We start from the raw sequence: 17,976 nt of genomic DNA on the forward strand, positions 1-17,976 counted from the left end.
GGGGGGAAGAGGTGGTGTGCATCACATGTTTTGACTTACAATGGGATAGCACTTGGCCTAAGAGGATTTTCCCAAATCCTAGATTTGTTAAAGGAACTTCATTAAATTTGGGAGGGTTATCACAGCCAAGGAGAGTGGTGGGCATGGCTACTCCTCAATCCTAAAGTTCTGACCCTGCTTCTCAATGAGGCCGTTAGATGAAATTAGGATAGAAAGGTAATTCTTGGATATTATCCAAGGTATTTTCCAAATAATACATTTGGACTCTTACGGAAAGAAGAAGCTGCTACTCTCTCCATCCCACGAAGACTGTCTGTTTTCCAATGCCCCATTTTGTTTGTCCATTAGAATACTAGTTCTTTGAAAATTTCTTACTTCTCCATAATCCATATTACCCTTAACATGTAGTGGTAATTAATGCTACAACTACAAATTTCTGCATTGAAGGAAAGAGGAAGGATAATTTAATATAGTTGGAGTAGATCTATGAAGGGTAATTTTGGAATTTTAGTAAAAATATTTAGGTAATTAATAGAATAACAAATTCTCCTTAAAAGTGAGATTTTTCAAAGTTGACAATCTTTGTTGGACAGAGGGACTAATTTAGAAACAAAAGTCATCCCGTATTCTTTTAGGTTTCTGGGGAGAAATCCTGCAAACCTTACTGTCTTAGTGAAACAACTTTGTAAAGATTGTATTAGAAAATTTTGCTATCTTAGTCAGTATCTTGTAGATCTTGTAGATTAGGTCAAGGCGAGTTTGTAAGATCTTGTGTGACCCCAGAAGCTAGGAAGGTCAAGGCGAGTTTATAACATTTTCAGTTATGGTATAGGCTTTTGGGCCTTTGGCTATCAGCTGAATTCACGGACTGGGCTTCTCAGGATAGACTTTGAACCCAGTTTGAGGGCTTGCATGGTTGCATCAATAAGATCTTTGGGCTCTTTACCTTGTTCTTGCTTAAACTTTAAGCCAAGCTTATAAACCCTGAAAATTCATTGAATATCTTTGTCCTTATTCCATGCAGAGCTGACATTGATTGTGGACCAATTTTTTTTTCCCTGTATCACTCATTTATCAGGTCTGGCTTGCAGTTTTTTTGGCCTTCTGTTCATTTTCAGACCAGCACTTATTACACAAGGTATGCATTTTATGAATGGGGCTATCCTTTTTCTTTTTCTTTTCTTCCCTTTCCTTGCCTCTTGATAAGTTTGTCATTTGTGCTTCTATCTTATACATGGTGACAGGGATAGAAATGGTTTGAAGTGGTTCGATTTGTCAATCTTATATTTTCGTTTTGATATGAAGCTTTCCAACATAGTTTAAAATATATTGTGATACTTTCTCTTGTTCAATTTTCTGTCAGCAACTTCAATAATCTCTTTGTTTGAACTTAATATCCATTTTATGTTGCACATTTGATTATTTGTTGCAAATTAAATTCAAAGAGAAAAATATTAAATTCAAGAATTGCTTTGATTGCTTATCCATTGCCTTTGTTTGTTGTTTTGTTATCAGCAACAACAAAATTTTCATTTTAGTGGACATCACAAATTTTTTTTACGACTTTATACTCGCATGATTCACAGAAATGTATGAGAAATACCATAACTGGAACTGCTAGTTTTTCCAGTTCTCTTAGCACATATTTGATTGTAAATATCTTGATACAAAACCAATCTTCCTTAAGAGAAAACAGTTCTTTATCTCACGCCCCCTGTAATTCCCTCTATTTTTCCCCAAATAAAGTAAGTTCCTGTAAGTTTCTATTTTAGACACTGTTTGAAGTTCCATAGAATTTTGACATTTCGAAAGCCTCTCTTCTACCACCCTGTTTGACCCTTCTTCAAATGCAGATCACCCTAAGACCCGGGCTAAGAAAAATTGACCTTACTCTGTGACTGTGTTCTTCAGCATACTTTCTACCCTATTCAAGAACAACCCAACCATATCTGGGAGGGTAAACTGTAATTACCTGAAATCTGAGTTCTGCACTTGTTATAGCAAACACCAACTAATACGAAAATAAACAAAGACAGATCCGCACAACACAGAGATTTAACGATGTTCACACACCGATGTGGTGTGCTATGTCCTTGGGCGAAGAAGAAAAAGCTTCACTATGTAGAAGAGAGATTACACCCAAACAGCTCTGCTTCCGTCACAAATCTCAGAAAATATCCCATTCGTGTCGCCACCAAAATATGTCAGAGCGGGTCATTCTTCAAAGGGTTAAGAATTCGAGACAAACTTAACCGCACTTTCAACTCTAGTTCATAGTGGTGGGTTCACCCTTTCTACAACATTAAAGATATAGTAGGGATAAGGACTTGGATTTTGGGAATGGGCAGTAATTGTAATAGATATGGTAAGGATAAGAACTTGGATTTCAGGAATAGGCTATAATTGTAATAGATATAGTAAGGATAATGACGAGGATTTCGAGAATAGACAGTAAGTGTAATGCACATAGTTGTCACGGCATCAAATCGATCCAAGGCGGTGGAGGGGTGGCTAATCGATTTGGCAATGAATCGCCCGTTATGGCGTTACCATGGTGGTCAAATCGCCCATGTGTCATTTTTTTATTTCCCCTATTTTCTAAGTTATTTAGCATGCTATAAGCCTACAATATATATTCTACAAATTATCTACAACAAGTTATAACTTAATAACTTATAAAACAGAGCATTAAACTCCTAAAGCTTCTGTGATAACCATTCAAAACAGAGCATTAAACTCCTCAAGACCTGTCTAAATGTCCAAGACTGTTGCTAAAGCTCAACCAACAAAAGGCTTGGTTTTCACAATTTTTTTGAGGCTACATAATGCAGCATAAGTACATGAAAACAGCTCACTGTCTCAAAAAGAAATGGAAGAAAATTTTTTATGCACAAGAGTTCCTATAAATTCCTTTACAAAACAGAGCCAATAAGCATACATAAATAGCAGTGTATGATAACTCACAACAGAGTGATGACAATTGACAAAGAAGTAACAATGCCTTACACCACTGGAACATGTTCAACCTGTGAAATCGAACACAGAATCGCATATCATCCAACTAGGAACTGCAACTAAAAAATAGAATTATTACAACTACTGCCCCGCTGAAACAGAGAAGAAAGAGAAGAAGAAAGAGCAGCAGAAACAAAGGAAGAAGAAGAAGAAGGAGAAAGAGAAGCAGAGAAGAAGAAATAGAGTCACAGATGTGAGAGGTCCCATGTCGCAGAGATTCAGAGAAGGAGAAGGAGAGAAGAACTGAAGAAGACGAAGGAGAATGAGAAGCAGAGAAGAAGAAGACGACAAAGAACTTACCTTGCCTCGGAGAAGGATCGAAGCAGTAGGAGACGAGAAAGCTTCTTCTCTTGCTGTCGGAGAAGAAACGAGCCGTTGGGGTCAAGGGTTCAGTTGAGGGTTTTTCTTCTTTTGGGGATTTTCAGTAGAAAAATCGAGACTTGAGTGAGAGAATGAGAGAATAGAAACTGACCTGCTCGAGGCCCGAGGGTTTTGTTTTGTTTTTATTTTTCACCTGCCAATCAAAATATAGGAAATAGAATATTGTTAATAAGTTAAAAAAAAAAAAGTACCAAAAATCGATCGCCCAGTGCTTCCGGCGTGAAATGGCGTCTACGGCGCTGCCATGGCGACGCCTATCCAACTCTAGCGACCGCCATTCGAGACTCATACTAATTGTACCACCGCCATGTGCTGATTTTACTGCCGAGATGCCAAAACGCCGCCTAGGAGACGCCTTGGTGACGCCGTGACAACTATGACATAATATGAATGCAAACCAGGATTGACAGCCTGTGGGTGATGGGACCAATAGGAGAAAGTAGAGAAAATTCTGGTTAATAGGAAGAAGATTCAAATTTGACGGTTAGATTTGAAACAGTTTTGACCGAAGATATAATGGTCATATTTGAACAGCCGGTCCTTATACTGCTGCCATTAGTGGTGCACATAAGTGAAGCTGGACTGGGCTCGGCCAGGGTTAGCCGTGTGCAACTGTTTGACATATTTGGAACAACTGCACCTCGGCTGTGCTTGGACCAACCAATTTATGCCAAGTGTCTAACTGTCTAAGATTTCTTCTCATAGTGTTCAGCACTGAAGATTATATGGGCGTTGCAAATGTGTTGACATACAATATGATAAAAATTGAATATTTTAGTATAATCCAATCATTAATATGAATGTTGTCCTTTATAATTTTTTTTTGCTTGGTGCACTTTCATAAAAAATAAAGTGCTATAGTGCATCTCATACAATACCGAAAACCTATATTATAATGTATAGTGTAATTTTGGGCTCAGTCCAGGTCAAGGCAGCCCAGCCTGAACTTCATTTTGGGCTTTACTACCTCTGGTTAGGCAGGCAAAATTTTTTGCTGGACTGGCCAGGCTGCAGGTTGACCTGGTTCAGTGTGCAAGCTAGGTATCTCCTTATTTACATTATTGGTGAAGTATTGAGGGTCATCATTGCGACAGGTCTAATTAATTTTTAGCTCCTCACAACTCTTAAGTAAAGTTAGAAGTGTCTGTTTCCTGCTAAAATTTAATCCTATCGTAGTAGGTTTGGTGTGGTGAATCAGTATATAGCTTCTCCTTCTTTTATTGTGAATACTTCTTTTTTCCTTTTCTTGGATTTACTATGGAAGTCATATACTTTTTCTGGTTCTCAAAGCATTTAGAAGTTCCGAACATTAGCCATAATAGCATTTGTTATATCTCCTTTTCTCTATTGCTCTTCCTTGCTTTGTGAGCTTCAGTTCGAGTCTTACAATATGGTCTCTATATCTCAGGCTCAGCTGGAGCTACATTAATTTGGCACTAGAGCTATAAATAAAGTAAGAAATGAACTAATTCCATCAGTTTCAGCATGTGGATGTGGTCATGGTGACAGAAAAGATGAACAAGTAGGACCACCACATGGTGGCAAAAGGATGATTTAGCCAACCAAGGAAGATGATAGAGATGCAAGGACCTTTGATGGTTCAAAATCTTCATAGACAAAGCACATCGAAGCCAAGGCGGAGTTGCTTTACCAAAGAGCGCTTCGATTATTATGCGATAGTGTGGTCATAGAGGCAACGTGTAGTTGCTTAGTGCAGTTAATAAACTTGTAATGCCATCATGGATTCACAGGTCAAGTCTGAGGACAGACTCTTTGGGCAAAAAAAAATGCCATAGGTTAGGACTGACCCGGCACATTCCTTTGGGACCATGGGAGTGCTGGACTTGCACTGATGGATGACGTAGATCGAAACATGAGAAGAAAAGGACTAAAACAGAATTCGGGAAGAATACTCTTCATGTGGCACTGTTCATGAAGATATTTTGTGCCCATGTGAACAGCCAGCGTGGATGAGAGATGCTACCAATATTCTTTAGGGTTGACATCTTCAATTTCTATTTCAGTTGTTACTATTTTCTTGTATTGCTATTGAGTCAATAGCTTGATTGATCAGAAAGTTTCTATTTTAATGTTAGTTAGTTTGGTGGTCAAGCTGAGCATACTCCCTACATTATTGGGAGTAGCTTTTTTTTTTTTTTTTTTTTTTTTTTTTTGATGATAAGATTATGGGCATCCTTTGCCCACAATTTTGACAGTAAATTTTGAGTGCTTTGTGCAGGTGTGTGCTTGTGAGAGATAGCCTGGGTGAGATGCCCTCGTGAAGATAGGTGGGAGACCAACCTATCCTATTGTTTAGTCAGTAGCCTGTCTTTTCATCAGTGTTTAGAGGATTACTTTCCATGAGATGAGTTAAATTGTTGAGCTAATCAAACATACACCACTTAATTTTTTTCATAGCGTGCAGATTCTGTCTATAGTTATGACCAAGATTTTATTATCCAATGGTATATTTATGTCATGTTGTAGTCATAGAACCAATTACCTGTCTTTTTCCTGTGTTAAGAGGATTTCTCATTTCTGTTCATAAGATGACAGTTCAGTGGTTAAGGTCAGTGAAACAACATCTGATATTTTTTCTCTTAGCAGTGCCGATTCCGCATATTCTCCTGAAAAATGTAGATGGTACCAAATAGTAAAATTTTTTCTCTTGAGAATGAAAGTCTGGATGGATCCGTATTTCTTGCCTCCTTGGAATTGTGCATATACTTAATGTGGATCTATTGCAGGAGGACTAGCAGAAACTGAAGGACCACGGAACACATTTGTTGTTAGAGGGAGCCGCCCTTTTTTTGCAGTTTTAGTTGGCTTGTTTTCCTCAGTATCTGGTGGAATCACCTATTGCCTTATACGAGCTGGAGCAAAGGCATCTGATCAAACTGTGTAAGTGGTAGTCTATGATGTAAAATGTTTCATGGCGAGGCATGAGTAGAAAATTAAATCTTGCTTGTTACTGTAATTGGTACATTTTGGCGGTGAAGGATGATGATCTTTGTTTTACAATGTCAAACTTAAGCTTAAAGTTCGTCCAATATTGAGAGTATTTTTTAATGAAAATATTGAGAGAATTATATCTACGGGCAAAAAAGAATGTTCAAGCCAAAACCATTTTAATTTGAGCTTTATCGTATTTAATGATTACCATAAAGCATTACTCCTTAAATTCTTTTTGTTTACCATGGCATACTATTCAACTCAACATATGCTAGTGTAGTCTACAACTCAACATATGCTAGTTTAGTCTTGCTATGAGATGAACATTTTGTAAATTTATTACGTAGTATAATCATCTCCAACATCCAATCCTTTTGCAGGGGTACTGTTTTCTCATTTGGTCTGCTAGCTACCCCTGCTGCAGCAATTTGCACTTTTGTCTTGCAGGTAGTGAAACACTTCCGACAATTGGTATTATGCCCATATTCTTCAAAGTAACTTGCTTTTGTCAACCTGTATACCAAGTGTGTTGTGCTGTGAAGTTGTTGGGTCCAAACAAATACTGCATAAAAAAAAATAAAAGTTAATGATTGCAGTAGTGATTTCACCTGCAACAGAAAGTTGGTTTTGAGATCTGTTTCTGTGGCTACTGTATATTTAAAAACACTTTTTATGCAGTTACAATGCTGGTCTGACCTGATCCAAGAATTGACAGTTCAACTGGGTTATGCAGGAGTTTGTTTCTTTTATTGGGGATTTATTAATCAATTGTTCTTTACCATTATGGTCGTCATTAGCAATTAGAAGTGGAGTTTGAGTTCAATTTTAGAGTTTGAATGGGTTTGGTTTCTTATTCACTACTCTTCAAATAGATGCATGTAGTCCATCGTTGGAGAGATTTAGATTGGAATGAACTTTTATTGAAGTTTATACTGGTGCTGTGAGAGCCTGGTTCAACTGCTGAGTTCTTCATCTTCATCCCTGGTTTGAATCTCTTCTTCAAATCCTTCTTTCTTTTATCAGGTCTTAACTCTCCCTTACTTTCGTCATTCTATTTATTTGTTTCTTATTCTTCCTTCTCCTTCACTCGTGTTACCCTTTTACTGTCATTACCTGTTCTAACATCAGATTTGGTTCAGCAAGAGGGAGCTCGATCTCTCTCATCCTTGTGTCTTTCAACCTAAAATTTTGGCAACTATTCACTTACCTGTTGGCGACCCTAATCGTGGAGTTTGGTCTTAAGATCTCACGTATGTTGAGAGTTATAAGTTGGTTTTCAGGCCTTTGGTGAACATTTCCCCCTTCATCTTTTGAGAATCTTAACTTGATTTTCGTTTGTAGTTTGGATCAGAAACCAGTTGTTTTCAAGAGGTCTTGGCCTTAAGAATCTAATTTTAAAGTTTCATCTGGATTGGACTTGTAATTGATGAGCGAGTTACCTTGCCCGAAATGAAACTTGTTCTCCATGTTCTATCACAAGGAAGAAGAGAGTGAACTTCATTTAATTAAAAATAAGGACCGCTCTCTGGATATTTACCAAAATCCCCCTCTTATAGTTTTGTTCTAATTTATTCCTTGTCTTCCTGAAATTCCAGAAAATCTATATTCCCTTTAATTTCTTTCTGATTTGACCCCACCTTTTTTGAAATCCCAATTTCATCCTTCTTTAATTTAATTATGTATATGCCCCATATTCTGTTTTATTCTTCCAAAAGGGTGCTAAATTTGTCTGAATATTTACAAAATTGCCATCACTCATTGTAATTAAGTTTGCCATTATTTGTTGGGCCCATAGTGATCCAATTTATGGGTTATTGGATCGCATCAGCTTTATTTTCTTTTCAACAGGAGCCACCAGCCTAATGTCTGGCACCTTGTTTTACCTTGTGTCTTGACCTCTATTCTCCAGGAACATCAAATTGCAGTTGGGCTATGTTTGGGCCCTTCAGATATAAAGTTGTAAAGGGTTAGGATGGACAATTGATGTTTAGATTTGGTTATGTCGCCTTTTATAGTTCAAGCAATGATGTGATTCTGAGCAACATATATCAGATAATTCTTTTGGTGGTTTGGACTCAGGGTCTAAAAACACACTTAATTATTCGAAGCATACAATTTCTGTATTGGTTCTATGAAAGCATCGTCTTGGATGCCAAGCTGTAACACTTGGAACTTTATGTGATCTACATTTTAGTTGATGAGATTCTGTTTTGTTGTTAACGAGGCTGAAGTAGATTGTTCTGGAGATAAAAATAATGATCTAGTTGAATTTGTTGCATTTATTTTTCTAGATTATTGTTTTGTAATTCAGGTTCTTGGGAGGGTGGTTGGCAACAGGCAGCTTACTGAAATCACAATTTGGTGCACAGGTTGGCCTCACCCTCCTATGTTCATGTGTCAAGTATCAGGCAGAGCTTGCTACATGGCAGAGAAAAGCTTCAAAAATTGGTTGGAAAGTCAGGTTTTTGACGAAAGGTTGACAGCTAAAGTATAAGGGAAAGAAGTCCAATGCATGGTGGCCCATATGATCAAGTTGGCCACTAGATTTGACATATTAGCAATCTGCGGAACCCTGTCTATTCAACAGCATTGGCCACATTATCCCTTCATGTGGTTGAACTGTTGAAGTCCATTCGTTGTGCTTGAAATTCCAATATGACCATTCTCCTATGCTTTTGCAATAAAATGTAAAAGTACGTAGCCAAACTCAGTACAATAGTAGGGTATCAAGCTATGGCATGGTCTGTAAAGTATCAAATAAATACCTCATTGCCTGTTGAGTGGTCAATTATGATTAATTTAGTGCTTAAAACAATTGTAGTCTGAGATTGAAATCCTTATCTAACTGACAAAGTACTTTCTATTCTTTGTTCATTTTACGTGTACTATGTCAGGCCGTTGATGATAATCAAATTATTCTTTGCAGGATTTTGTGTTTCCGGATTTTTATTCACTTGTTCACATGGTAGTACTTGGTGGATTAGCATTCGTTGCAGAGGTATCTTTCTAAATTAGTGAAGTATTCTGAGGTTTTATGTTTTTATTTTGTTGGAAATATCACCACATGAAATGTGTTAGTACCGGGAGAAAATGTTTGGAAAAATGAATAAATATTTATTATCATTATTTTACCTTGTATGCTATCGTATCTCAGGACATAATAAAGCCAATGTGTAATTTAGATATTAAAAATTGAAATTGAAATTTAAATCCAGATCATAGTTATAAATAGTTTAAGTACATAAATTCAAACAGTACAAGCAATAACTGAATTGTTAAAATGCTACAGTGGCTACATTGACTATGTGTAGTCCACATTCACCCGAACCCAAACCCAAACCCAAACCAAGCTTAATCCATCAGGACACATCTTATGTTCAGCTATCATTCTATGTCCGCCTAGTCCATATTGTCGAGGACAGGCCATCTCCAATCCGCCCTGTCCAAAGACCATGCTGAAATGGGCCCTTTTTCTTTCCTTCTATTTGTTCTTTCTTTTTCTTTTATTTTACCCTCTCGCGGTTCATGTAACAGACCCCATTTAGTTGGGAAAAGGCCGAGTTGTTGTTGTTGGACCTCCTCGATGTGGTACTATTGAGCATAGATCTAGAAAGCCATTTCATTTGAGATCAGAAATGAAGTTCTTCGCATTTGTACTGCGAGGCCTAACACTCCTAAATACTGGAAAAGTGAGACCTATGTGGAGCCATGGCATGTTATATCCTCCCTCCCTCCACACACACACACACACACACACACACACAAACACAAACACACAAGGATAAATTTCTCGCTCCACTTTTTATCACTTGTTTTACTTTTGGTTGTAATCTTTGGCCTCTATTGCTGACAAGGATTCTTCATATTCATAAATTAAAATCTTACACCTAAAGCAATCTAAATCTCTTCAATAACTCATAGTAGAAAAAAATAATATTCTCAAAATTTAATTCTTTTTTTTGGGAGAATAATAAATGCATTAAAGAGTGAAGAATATACAAGGGGGGAAAGAGAGGGAACCAAGCCAAACAAAGGCTACACAGCAAAAGCAAGCAAACAAACAAACTGCCAGCCCTCAAAAGGCTGTAGGAGGGGGAGGGGGATATTCTCAAATTTACTTGCTCCTTATGCGGTTATGGCTCTTATGGCTCTTTATCATTTTATAAAATAATCTATGACTAGAAAAATATTAAAAAAGTGAATACCTATTAAAATTGTAAAGCAAAAGAACCAAAATAGTAACATGTGATTTTATTTTATTTTATTTTATTTTTTGGGGGGTGGGGTTTACAACTAGCGTGTAAATTATTGTAATATTAAACCTCATATTAATTGAAGGGTATATATATTTACAAAAACTAGTAAATTTAGACATAAGCCCACCTCTTTTGTTGTGCAAATTTTAGTTTCTATTGTTATTGTACAAAAGATTGGTGTGCCTTCTTTTACTTCTGAAATAGACAAATGGCATTTCTTAGAACTTCCTTCCATCACTTCAAAAATGAAGATTATATTAAAAGAGAGAAGGGAGTATGAATAGAAAAGGGAAGGGGTGGTAGACAGGAAAAGCTTAATCCCTGGGTAAAAGTTACCTTCAACACCCCATGTTTGGCAAACTCTACCTTGAATTCATTGATCTTGGCGTCAGATAGATTGTAAAGTAGCCAAGTAGGTACTTTATTTGTTTTCAGGCCAATCTTTAAAACATGGTCAACATTTTGATTGATGCATCATTCCATGTTACTATTGAATTATAAAGTTCTACAACCGGTTAAGAGCTTTTGAACATGTGTAATATTTTGTAGGTATTTTTAGCACGTGGACTTCAGCTTGAGAAAACTAGCAAAGTTGCCAACATCCAGTACATTGAGGTATTCTTGATTATGCTTTTTTTTTTTTTTTTTCATATAATAGACAAAAAGGATATAGTATTGCCTTCTTACTTTTAGAGGGAAACAAGGTTCATGCGTTTCATACTCCATCTTTCTTCTTCATATCCTTTTCCTTTTTATTTGGGAATATTTCTGTTGCTATATTAAGAATAGAAAATGAAATGGATGAGGAGCCTGCACATATCATGTACTGGATTGAACAAAGATACAAAAATATACACCAGCCCTCAGAATCCCTGATATTGTCTCTCATAATAGACGTCTAATATGGGGTGGAAAAGTCTCATTACTAATGGATGCCTGTTTTTAGGGCTTTCAGACTCTTAAGGCTCAGGAGTCCCCAAAGATTTTGCAATTTCTTTCTTTCTAATACAACCAATGCACAATATGTCATTGTTTATAACTGTATCTCTCTCTTTTTCTAAACCATCTTTTTTATTTCTCTAAATCTTCTCTCCCAACCACCCACCCACCCACCCTTCATTTTGTGGGGGAGTTCCATGTTGCTACAAAGGGAATGTTTGTCTGTGTTTCTATAATCGATTGGGTTCATCTCTCTCATGTTGCCTTCATTTGTTACTACATTCTTCTCAATTAGATGTATGACAGTTATTCTTTGTTGTAGGTCTTCCTATCACAGATGTGGAGTATTGGTTTACCAAGTGTAGTGCTGTCTTTTGGTAGAATTGTTGGATGTGTGCTCATTGTGGTTTCAGTATGTAGCACAGTGTTCTTTGGACCTGAGAAAGAGGTGGAATGAAGGATGGCCTACTTTGGCTTTGTTTAGAGGCAAGTACCCTTTTGTCTACACTTGTTCCTTTCTATCAACTTCTGTTGTTTCCTTACACAATTTAAAGCAGGATAGTACCCTAGTATACACTGATGGCACAAGTCTCATCAAGAAGAGTTTTCTTGTTCTCTTTTGTAAAGGTAAATGCAGTTGCTCTGTTTTGGTTTTATGTCGTGAAACAATTCCTAGTGAACAATTATACGAGTAACCCAACTTATGAAAATGAAGTTTAGCAAACCCTTCTTTTCTTGCTTGGTACTACAACAACAAGAAAAAGAAACTTAGCCTTATCCCAAGTGAATGAGGTTGGCTACATGTCCAAACAAAACAAAATAGGTAAAGACTGCGGTCTAAGCAGAAAAGGTGGACGAAAGGATGCACAATGATAAATCTATAAATGAAAAATGAAAGATGAAAGTATGCGGGTATGAGGAAAGAGGACAGCCTAACAAGCTAGGAGACTACATGGATCCTTGCTCTCCAATAGGCTCTAGCCGAAGTCATACTTGATACGAGACCCAAATTTGCATATCATCCCTCACAACTTCTCCTATGGTCATTTTAGGCCTGGTCCTAGCTCTTTTACCTCCTTTAATCTGAATCATATCACTTTTCCTTACCGGGGCATCACTAGGCCTCCATTGAACTTGACCAAACCACCTCAAATGACTTTCTCGGAGGATATCTTATTGTTTCTGCTTTTCAAACATATTTCACTTTATGCAAAATGTCAACGAATTAAAGACAGCAGTGAACCCCATCTTGGAAAAGTTATCCTTTTGTCATTGTGTATAACAATCAATTATTTTTTTCAAGAACTTGATCATTTTTCTATTCTCTTTGTTGATAGGTAAGTGGTTTTTGCTTGAGATGTCTCTGGCGTCCCAACTTAAACAGCAAAGTTTTTTGGCCAATGTGGATTTGTGTTTGGAACCTCTGGTGGTGTTTGGACCTCCAACACTTGAGTTTTGGTCCTGACTAAGATGTGCCAAGGAAGGAAACCCAACTCGGTTGATGGGACTAGGCCAAGTTAACGTCTCTAGTATGAAGACAGTTCTAGGCCAATTTTAAGTCTGTGAAGGTCAACTTATGATCGTGCATTTGATTACCTGACTATTGGAAGGTCATATGGCTCTTACAATCTTGAGACAACTGTGAGTTTCTGCTATTTTAGAAAAAATCAATGTCTTTTTTAAGTGTGTATTGATGAAAATACATGATCATGGAAAATTGTGAGATGGCTGAGGAAACCCTGCTCATTCAGCATGTACTGGGAGCCATAAAAAATTTGCGCATCCTTAACATGAATCGACCTCCCCAAATTGTTGTTTTCTTTGGTCCCCAGCTTTCCCCTTCCTAATTTCTTCTGGCATGATTACTGTATAAATTGGTGAACACAACTTAGATTGGTGATAATGAATTGCATGATCTTAACCATTCAGCATGCTTAAATGATCCCTTCTTATGTGTTCCAAGTATTCTGAAATTTGAGAGAATCTATGGCAGAGGATCCTTTGAATCTAGGATCAGAATTGGTTTTGGAATCAGCCCGGAACTGACCGGAACCCTTGAAATTGGAATATGGAGGAAGAAGCTAAGATTTCCCAAAATATGTGATTTTCTGGATTTTTTTTTATTCTTATTATTCAATAGACTTTTGGATCTTATTTCATGAGGGGTTTCTTTGATATTCTGTTATTTTTCTGACTAAAGAAGGAACAGTAGCCCAAAATGAAGTTCAAACATGAATAATAGTGATTCAAAGGCAGGTTGCAAGATTTTTTGAAGACATGTAGATCAAAAGGTCTCTTATCACTCGTCAAAATAGTTATCAAAAAAAAAAAAAAATCGTCAAAATAAAGCATTGAAAGATTGAAGATTACCCAAGAAATGTGCATGGACATACAAGAATGAATGAAATCCCATCCCCACATCCACCCCATTTTTTTATTAAATAATATAGGTGAAATGTTTTTATACATGGTCGTGTATGAATACAATTTGAATCCACCCAAATAAAATGGTTCAGTTTCGGTTTTAATAAATACATATATCATTTTTAGGAAAATATTTTTTGTGAGGAAATATGGCCGGCACATGGCAGTGAAATAATCAACCTACCTCCATCAAAAGAAGAATGACGGGTTTCTCAGTGAGTTCAGATTTCTGAAGCGGTCCTTTGGACACAGGGATTTGGAAGCTAACGTAGTTTACCAAAAAAAGTCTTAACGTAGTTATTCTAAATTCTAAATTCTAAAGTACTTATTTATTCCGCATTTATTCTATTCCTCTCTTTTACTTATCTCTAACACTGATCGGATAAGTATTACTAAGGGGAGTACCCAGAAAAAAAAAAAAAAAATCTTAATATAGATCTGCAGATGCATAGTATACAACAAGAAAAGTTGCGGAATAAAAAAGTTGATTGAAAGAACCCAAATTTGTTTATTGGGAAAGGGCTCGGCGTATAATTTTAGCCAGTCTAAGGACTATTTATAGCCTGATTAGGGGATTAGATTCTTACCCCAAAAAAATAAAAAATAGTGGATTAGTCCGTTTAAAACCTGTTTATAATCCGATTACTTAAATAGGTGAAATAGTGCGAAATCTTTAATCGGCAAGGACCGATTATACCTAACTGAAGCCAACCGATTAATTCCCCTACTAATGCTTGTATGAATCTATAAACCAGTGTTCATGGAAGACGAAGAGTAACATCAACTGTTAATCATGCACCATTGTAAGAGTGTCTGATGTGGGGATGGGGAGGAGAAATAATGACTAGAAAAATAATGTTTCATGGTTGTATGGTCTTCACGTCCACAGACAAAGAGGGGGCAAAATGACAACACCACTCCCAGTGAAATATATATTAAATATCCACCCCGAGTGAAATATCCGTGCAAAACACCCCATTGACCCTTATGCTAGCGCAGAAGCCATCAACTGTTAATCATGCGCCATTGTAAGAGTGTCTGATGTGGGGATGGGGAGGAGAAATAATGACTAGAAAAATAATGTTTCATGGTTGTATGGTCTTCACGTCCACAGACAAAGAGGGGGCAAAATGACAACCCCACTCCCAGTGAAATATATATTAAATATCCACCCCGAGTGAAATATCCGTGCAAAACACCCCATTGACCCTTATGCTAGCACAGAAGCCATGCGACTGGATAACATTCTTCTTCCCAATAATATATTATGCGAAGAAAGGCATTTTTTTCTAACGAAAGAATGCTATCTAATCGTGCCATCATTGTAGAAGAGGCGAAATAACAACCAAACCCCTGTGAAATACAAAAACCCCACCACTGTTGCTACCCAAATTCGTTCTCTCATCAGTCCATTGGCACAGCGGCCGCACGATCAGGGAATGTCTTTTTCATACTTATATTTTTTTTTGTTATTATTTTTGGATAAGTAATTGTCTTTTCCGTGGGGAATATTTGTTGGATTTGGACAGGCCAAAGTGAGGCGCATGTGCAACGTCGGCTTGTTTTGACATTTCATTTTCTCTCTCTTCTCCCTCGTCAAATTACTAAGTTGGCCTTGTCTCCTATAACCATTGATCACTCACCCGACTACCCGAGTGACGTTTAATTTATAGCTTTCGACACAGTAAATTTCCAATTTCCCAATCTGCCCTCACCATATTCTCTCACTATCCATCGAGTCTTAGTAAAACGGTCCAATTATTTATCACATTGTAAATCAGATGAGTACAAAATTTTGTGGGCAAAAAGATTCTAAATTCTCTTAGAAATATTTGATTGAATTTCGTAAGAAATGTCGGTAATAGATGAGGAGGGTAGAGAGAGAGAGAGATATGCATTGTTGCATGAAAAGGATTACCTCTGGTTGAAATAAGGTTTTTTTTTTTTTATTTTTTTTTGTAAAGATTGGAATAAGATTTACTGTCAATAAATTTGGTTTCTATATATTTATAGAAAAATTCTTTGAACTGCCAAGGGTAGGATACGGTAGTATCTCCATGTCTATCTCCGGGTCAGCTTTCGTGCACCTCGACTAATCCTCGGGGAGACTAGCAGAACAACTCACCGTCATGATCTCTACTTAAATCGTAGATGCATAGATGACCCTAACCATCTGGACAACCCACAGGTAGGTATAGAATAAATAAGAAAACATACACACACACGCTCACACAATACGTACGACAGGATTTTATCCCACGACCTCCTCCCCTAGATGCCGGCTCCACAAGCCGAAGCTACCACCACTAGGTTATCTTAATATTCGTATCTCCATGTCTATCTTTCTTCAATTAAATAAAATGATCTTGCTATATTTTTTATGTACAATATTATTTCATGATTTGCGTTTCACTTATGTTGTTTGTTCAAAGAATCCTTTCCCTTTATTTATTAATGATAGAAAGATTTACACATCGACTAGTATGTATTGATTCTATTTGCATCTTCATACCAAGCCAATGAACATATAAAAGAAAGTGCCTCACAATTTGTATAAGATATTCATATGATCAAGGAAGAGAGAGATAGCATGTACTACTGTCGTTTTTTTTTTTTTTCCTTATTTATTTATTAATTGCTAATATTATTATTATTATTATTAAATTTTTTTTTTTTGGACAGAAGATATTAATGAATGAAATAGGCTTTGATTTTACATGTGCCCCTAATTTCAAGGTTTTTGTAGTACGAATTATGCACCGGTAGATCCAACGTAACCATGGTTGAAGGCTTGATGCTAGCGCAACATTATGATTTAAGGTATCAAACTCGAGCAATGATTGATTAATAATTGGGCGTCTTAATGCAAGGTGTTAGTGGCATGTTCATCGACTGAATATTATGATTGGTTTATAATTGACTAGTTAGGTTTTCTAATTGAGAAGCCCACATCCCAATTGATTGTTAGGTTGGATGTCGATATGTTGGAGGAGAGAGAGAGAGAGAGAGAGAGAGAGAGAGGCGCCAAGTGAAGTTGGAACTCAAGGACGTGAGGGGAGTGATGAGCCAGATAGAACCGACAAGGACAACAACCGCGATGGTTCCTTATCAGGCTCTAAATTGCGCTCGCGCCATTGTCGCTGGCGATAGCAGGATATGTATGTGTTGTTGTTTGGGCCTTGGACTGGCAGTGGAGCTACGTATGAGTAGGTTATGCCACTTCAAGTGGTGTTGATGTAGATTGGGTGCTTAGTAAGTGGAGCTACGTATGGTAGGCTGTGCCATCGTAAGTGGTGTTGTTGTAGAATCGGTGATCGTCCCTAAAAATCACACCTGCAAGCATCGTTGTACCCATCTACGGTTGATGCCCTGTCACTGGTTCCAATTGGTCCATTGTCGACAGGCATCCATACAAGAAGAATAGTTCTTGAAAGAAAGAGAAAGGGAAAGGCTGAAGACCACGATGAGGACGAGAATTCCATTTCCACTACCATTTTTTCTTTTTCTTTTTTGGATAATAGCCACTACCAATTACCAACTTAGAGAACTGAGCACTGGAAATTCTTAATGACTTGTGAGATCATGAGATGATTTTTGTATTGGGATTCCGAACATAATCGCGAACTGAGCACTGGAAATTCTTAATCTTCTTGTTGTAATTTTATATAGAAGCAGAGGAACCAGCGTTTGGTCGAGGTTTTCCAGCGATTCCGTAGAGCGGTAGAGGTAGGTAGAGAGGAGCTGAATCGTTTGGTCGATTCCTTAAGAGGTTCTAGCGATTCCAAAGCCGCTGCTATTGCCTTCCTCTGCGTTTTTTGGGGATGGAGGTTGGAGAGAGGGTGATGGGTATGGGTCAAAATAGGGAGTGAATGGGTTGAGTGGGTAAAAATCATTCTTCTGTTTTGTTGAGGAGTGTTGGATTCATTTCCTCCATGTGTCACGCATCCAGGCCTCTATGGGCATTTTATGGGCGGTACACGCTATGGAGAGGATCCCGATCCTAAATGTC

At 37.4% G+C, this 17,976-nt stretch overlaps 1 protein-coding gene across 3 annotated transcripts in view; it reads left to right on the forward strand.

Annotated features, from left to right (window-relative positions):
- The window catches only part of LOC122074006, a 30,317-nt gene extending 16,829 nt beyond the window's left edge, over positions 1-13,488 (forward strand). The window contains exons 5-12 of one of the 3 annotated variants that reach the window (XR_006138940.1): positions 1,079-1,138; positions 6,144-6,297; positions 6,729-6,795; positions 9,275-9,346; positions 11,154-11,219; positions 11,866-12,029; positions 12,101-12,170; positions 12,881-13,488. Coding sequence is in view for 2 of the 3 variants with exons in the window: in XM_042638770.1 (XP_042494704.1) it covers positions 1,079-1,138; positions 6,144-6,297; positions 6,729-6,795; positions 9,275-9,346; positions 11,154-11,219; positions 11,866-12,000 (554 nt within the window). In the remaining variant the exon portion in view is untranslated. Of the gene's footprint in view, positions 1-1,078; positions 1,139-6,143; positions 6,298-6,728; positions 6,796-8,659; positions 8,718-9,274; positions 9,347-11,153; positions 11,220-11,865; positions 12,030-12,100; positions 12,171-12,880 lie in introns of all 3 variants that reach the window. The other 2 variants (XM_042638771.1, XM_042638770.1) reach the window with 2 other exon arrangements.
- The last annotated feature ends 4,488 nt before the right edge of the window (positions 13,489-17,976 follow it).

The sequence above is a fragment of the Macadamia integrifolia genome, chromosome 3 (genome assembly GCF_013358625.1).
Source record: "Macadamia integrifolia cultivar HAES 741 chromosome 3, SCU_Mint_v3, whole genome shotgun sequence".
Lineage (NCBI taxonomy): Eukaryota > Viridiplantae > Streptophyta > Magnoliopsida > Proteales > Proteaceae > Macadamia > Macadamia integrifolia.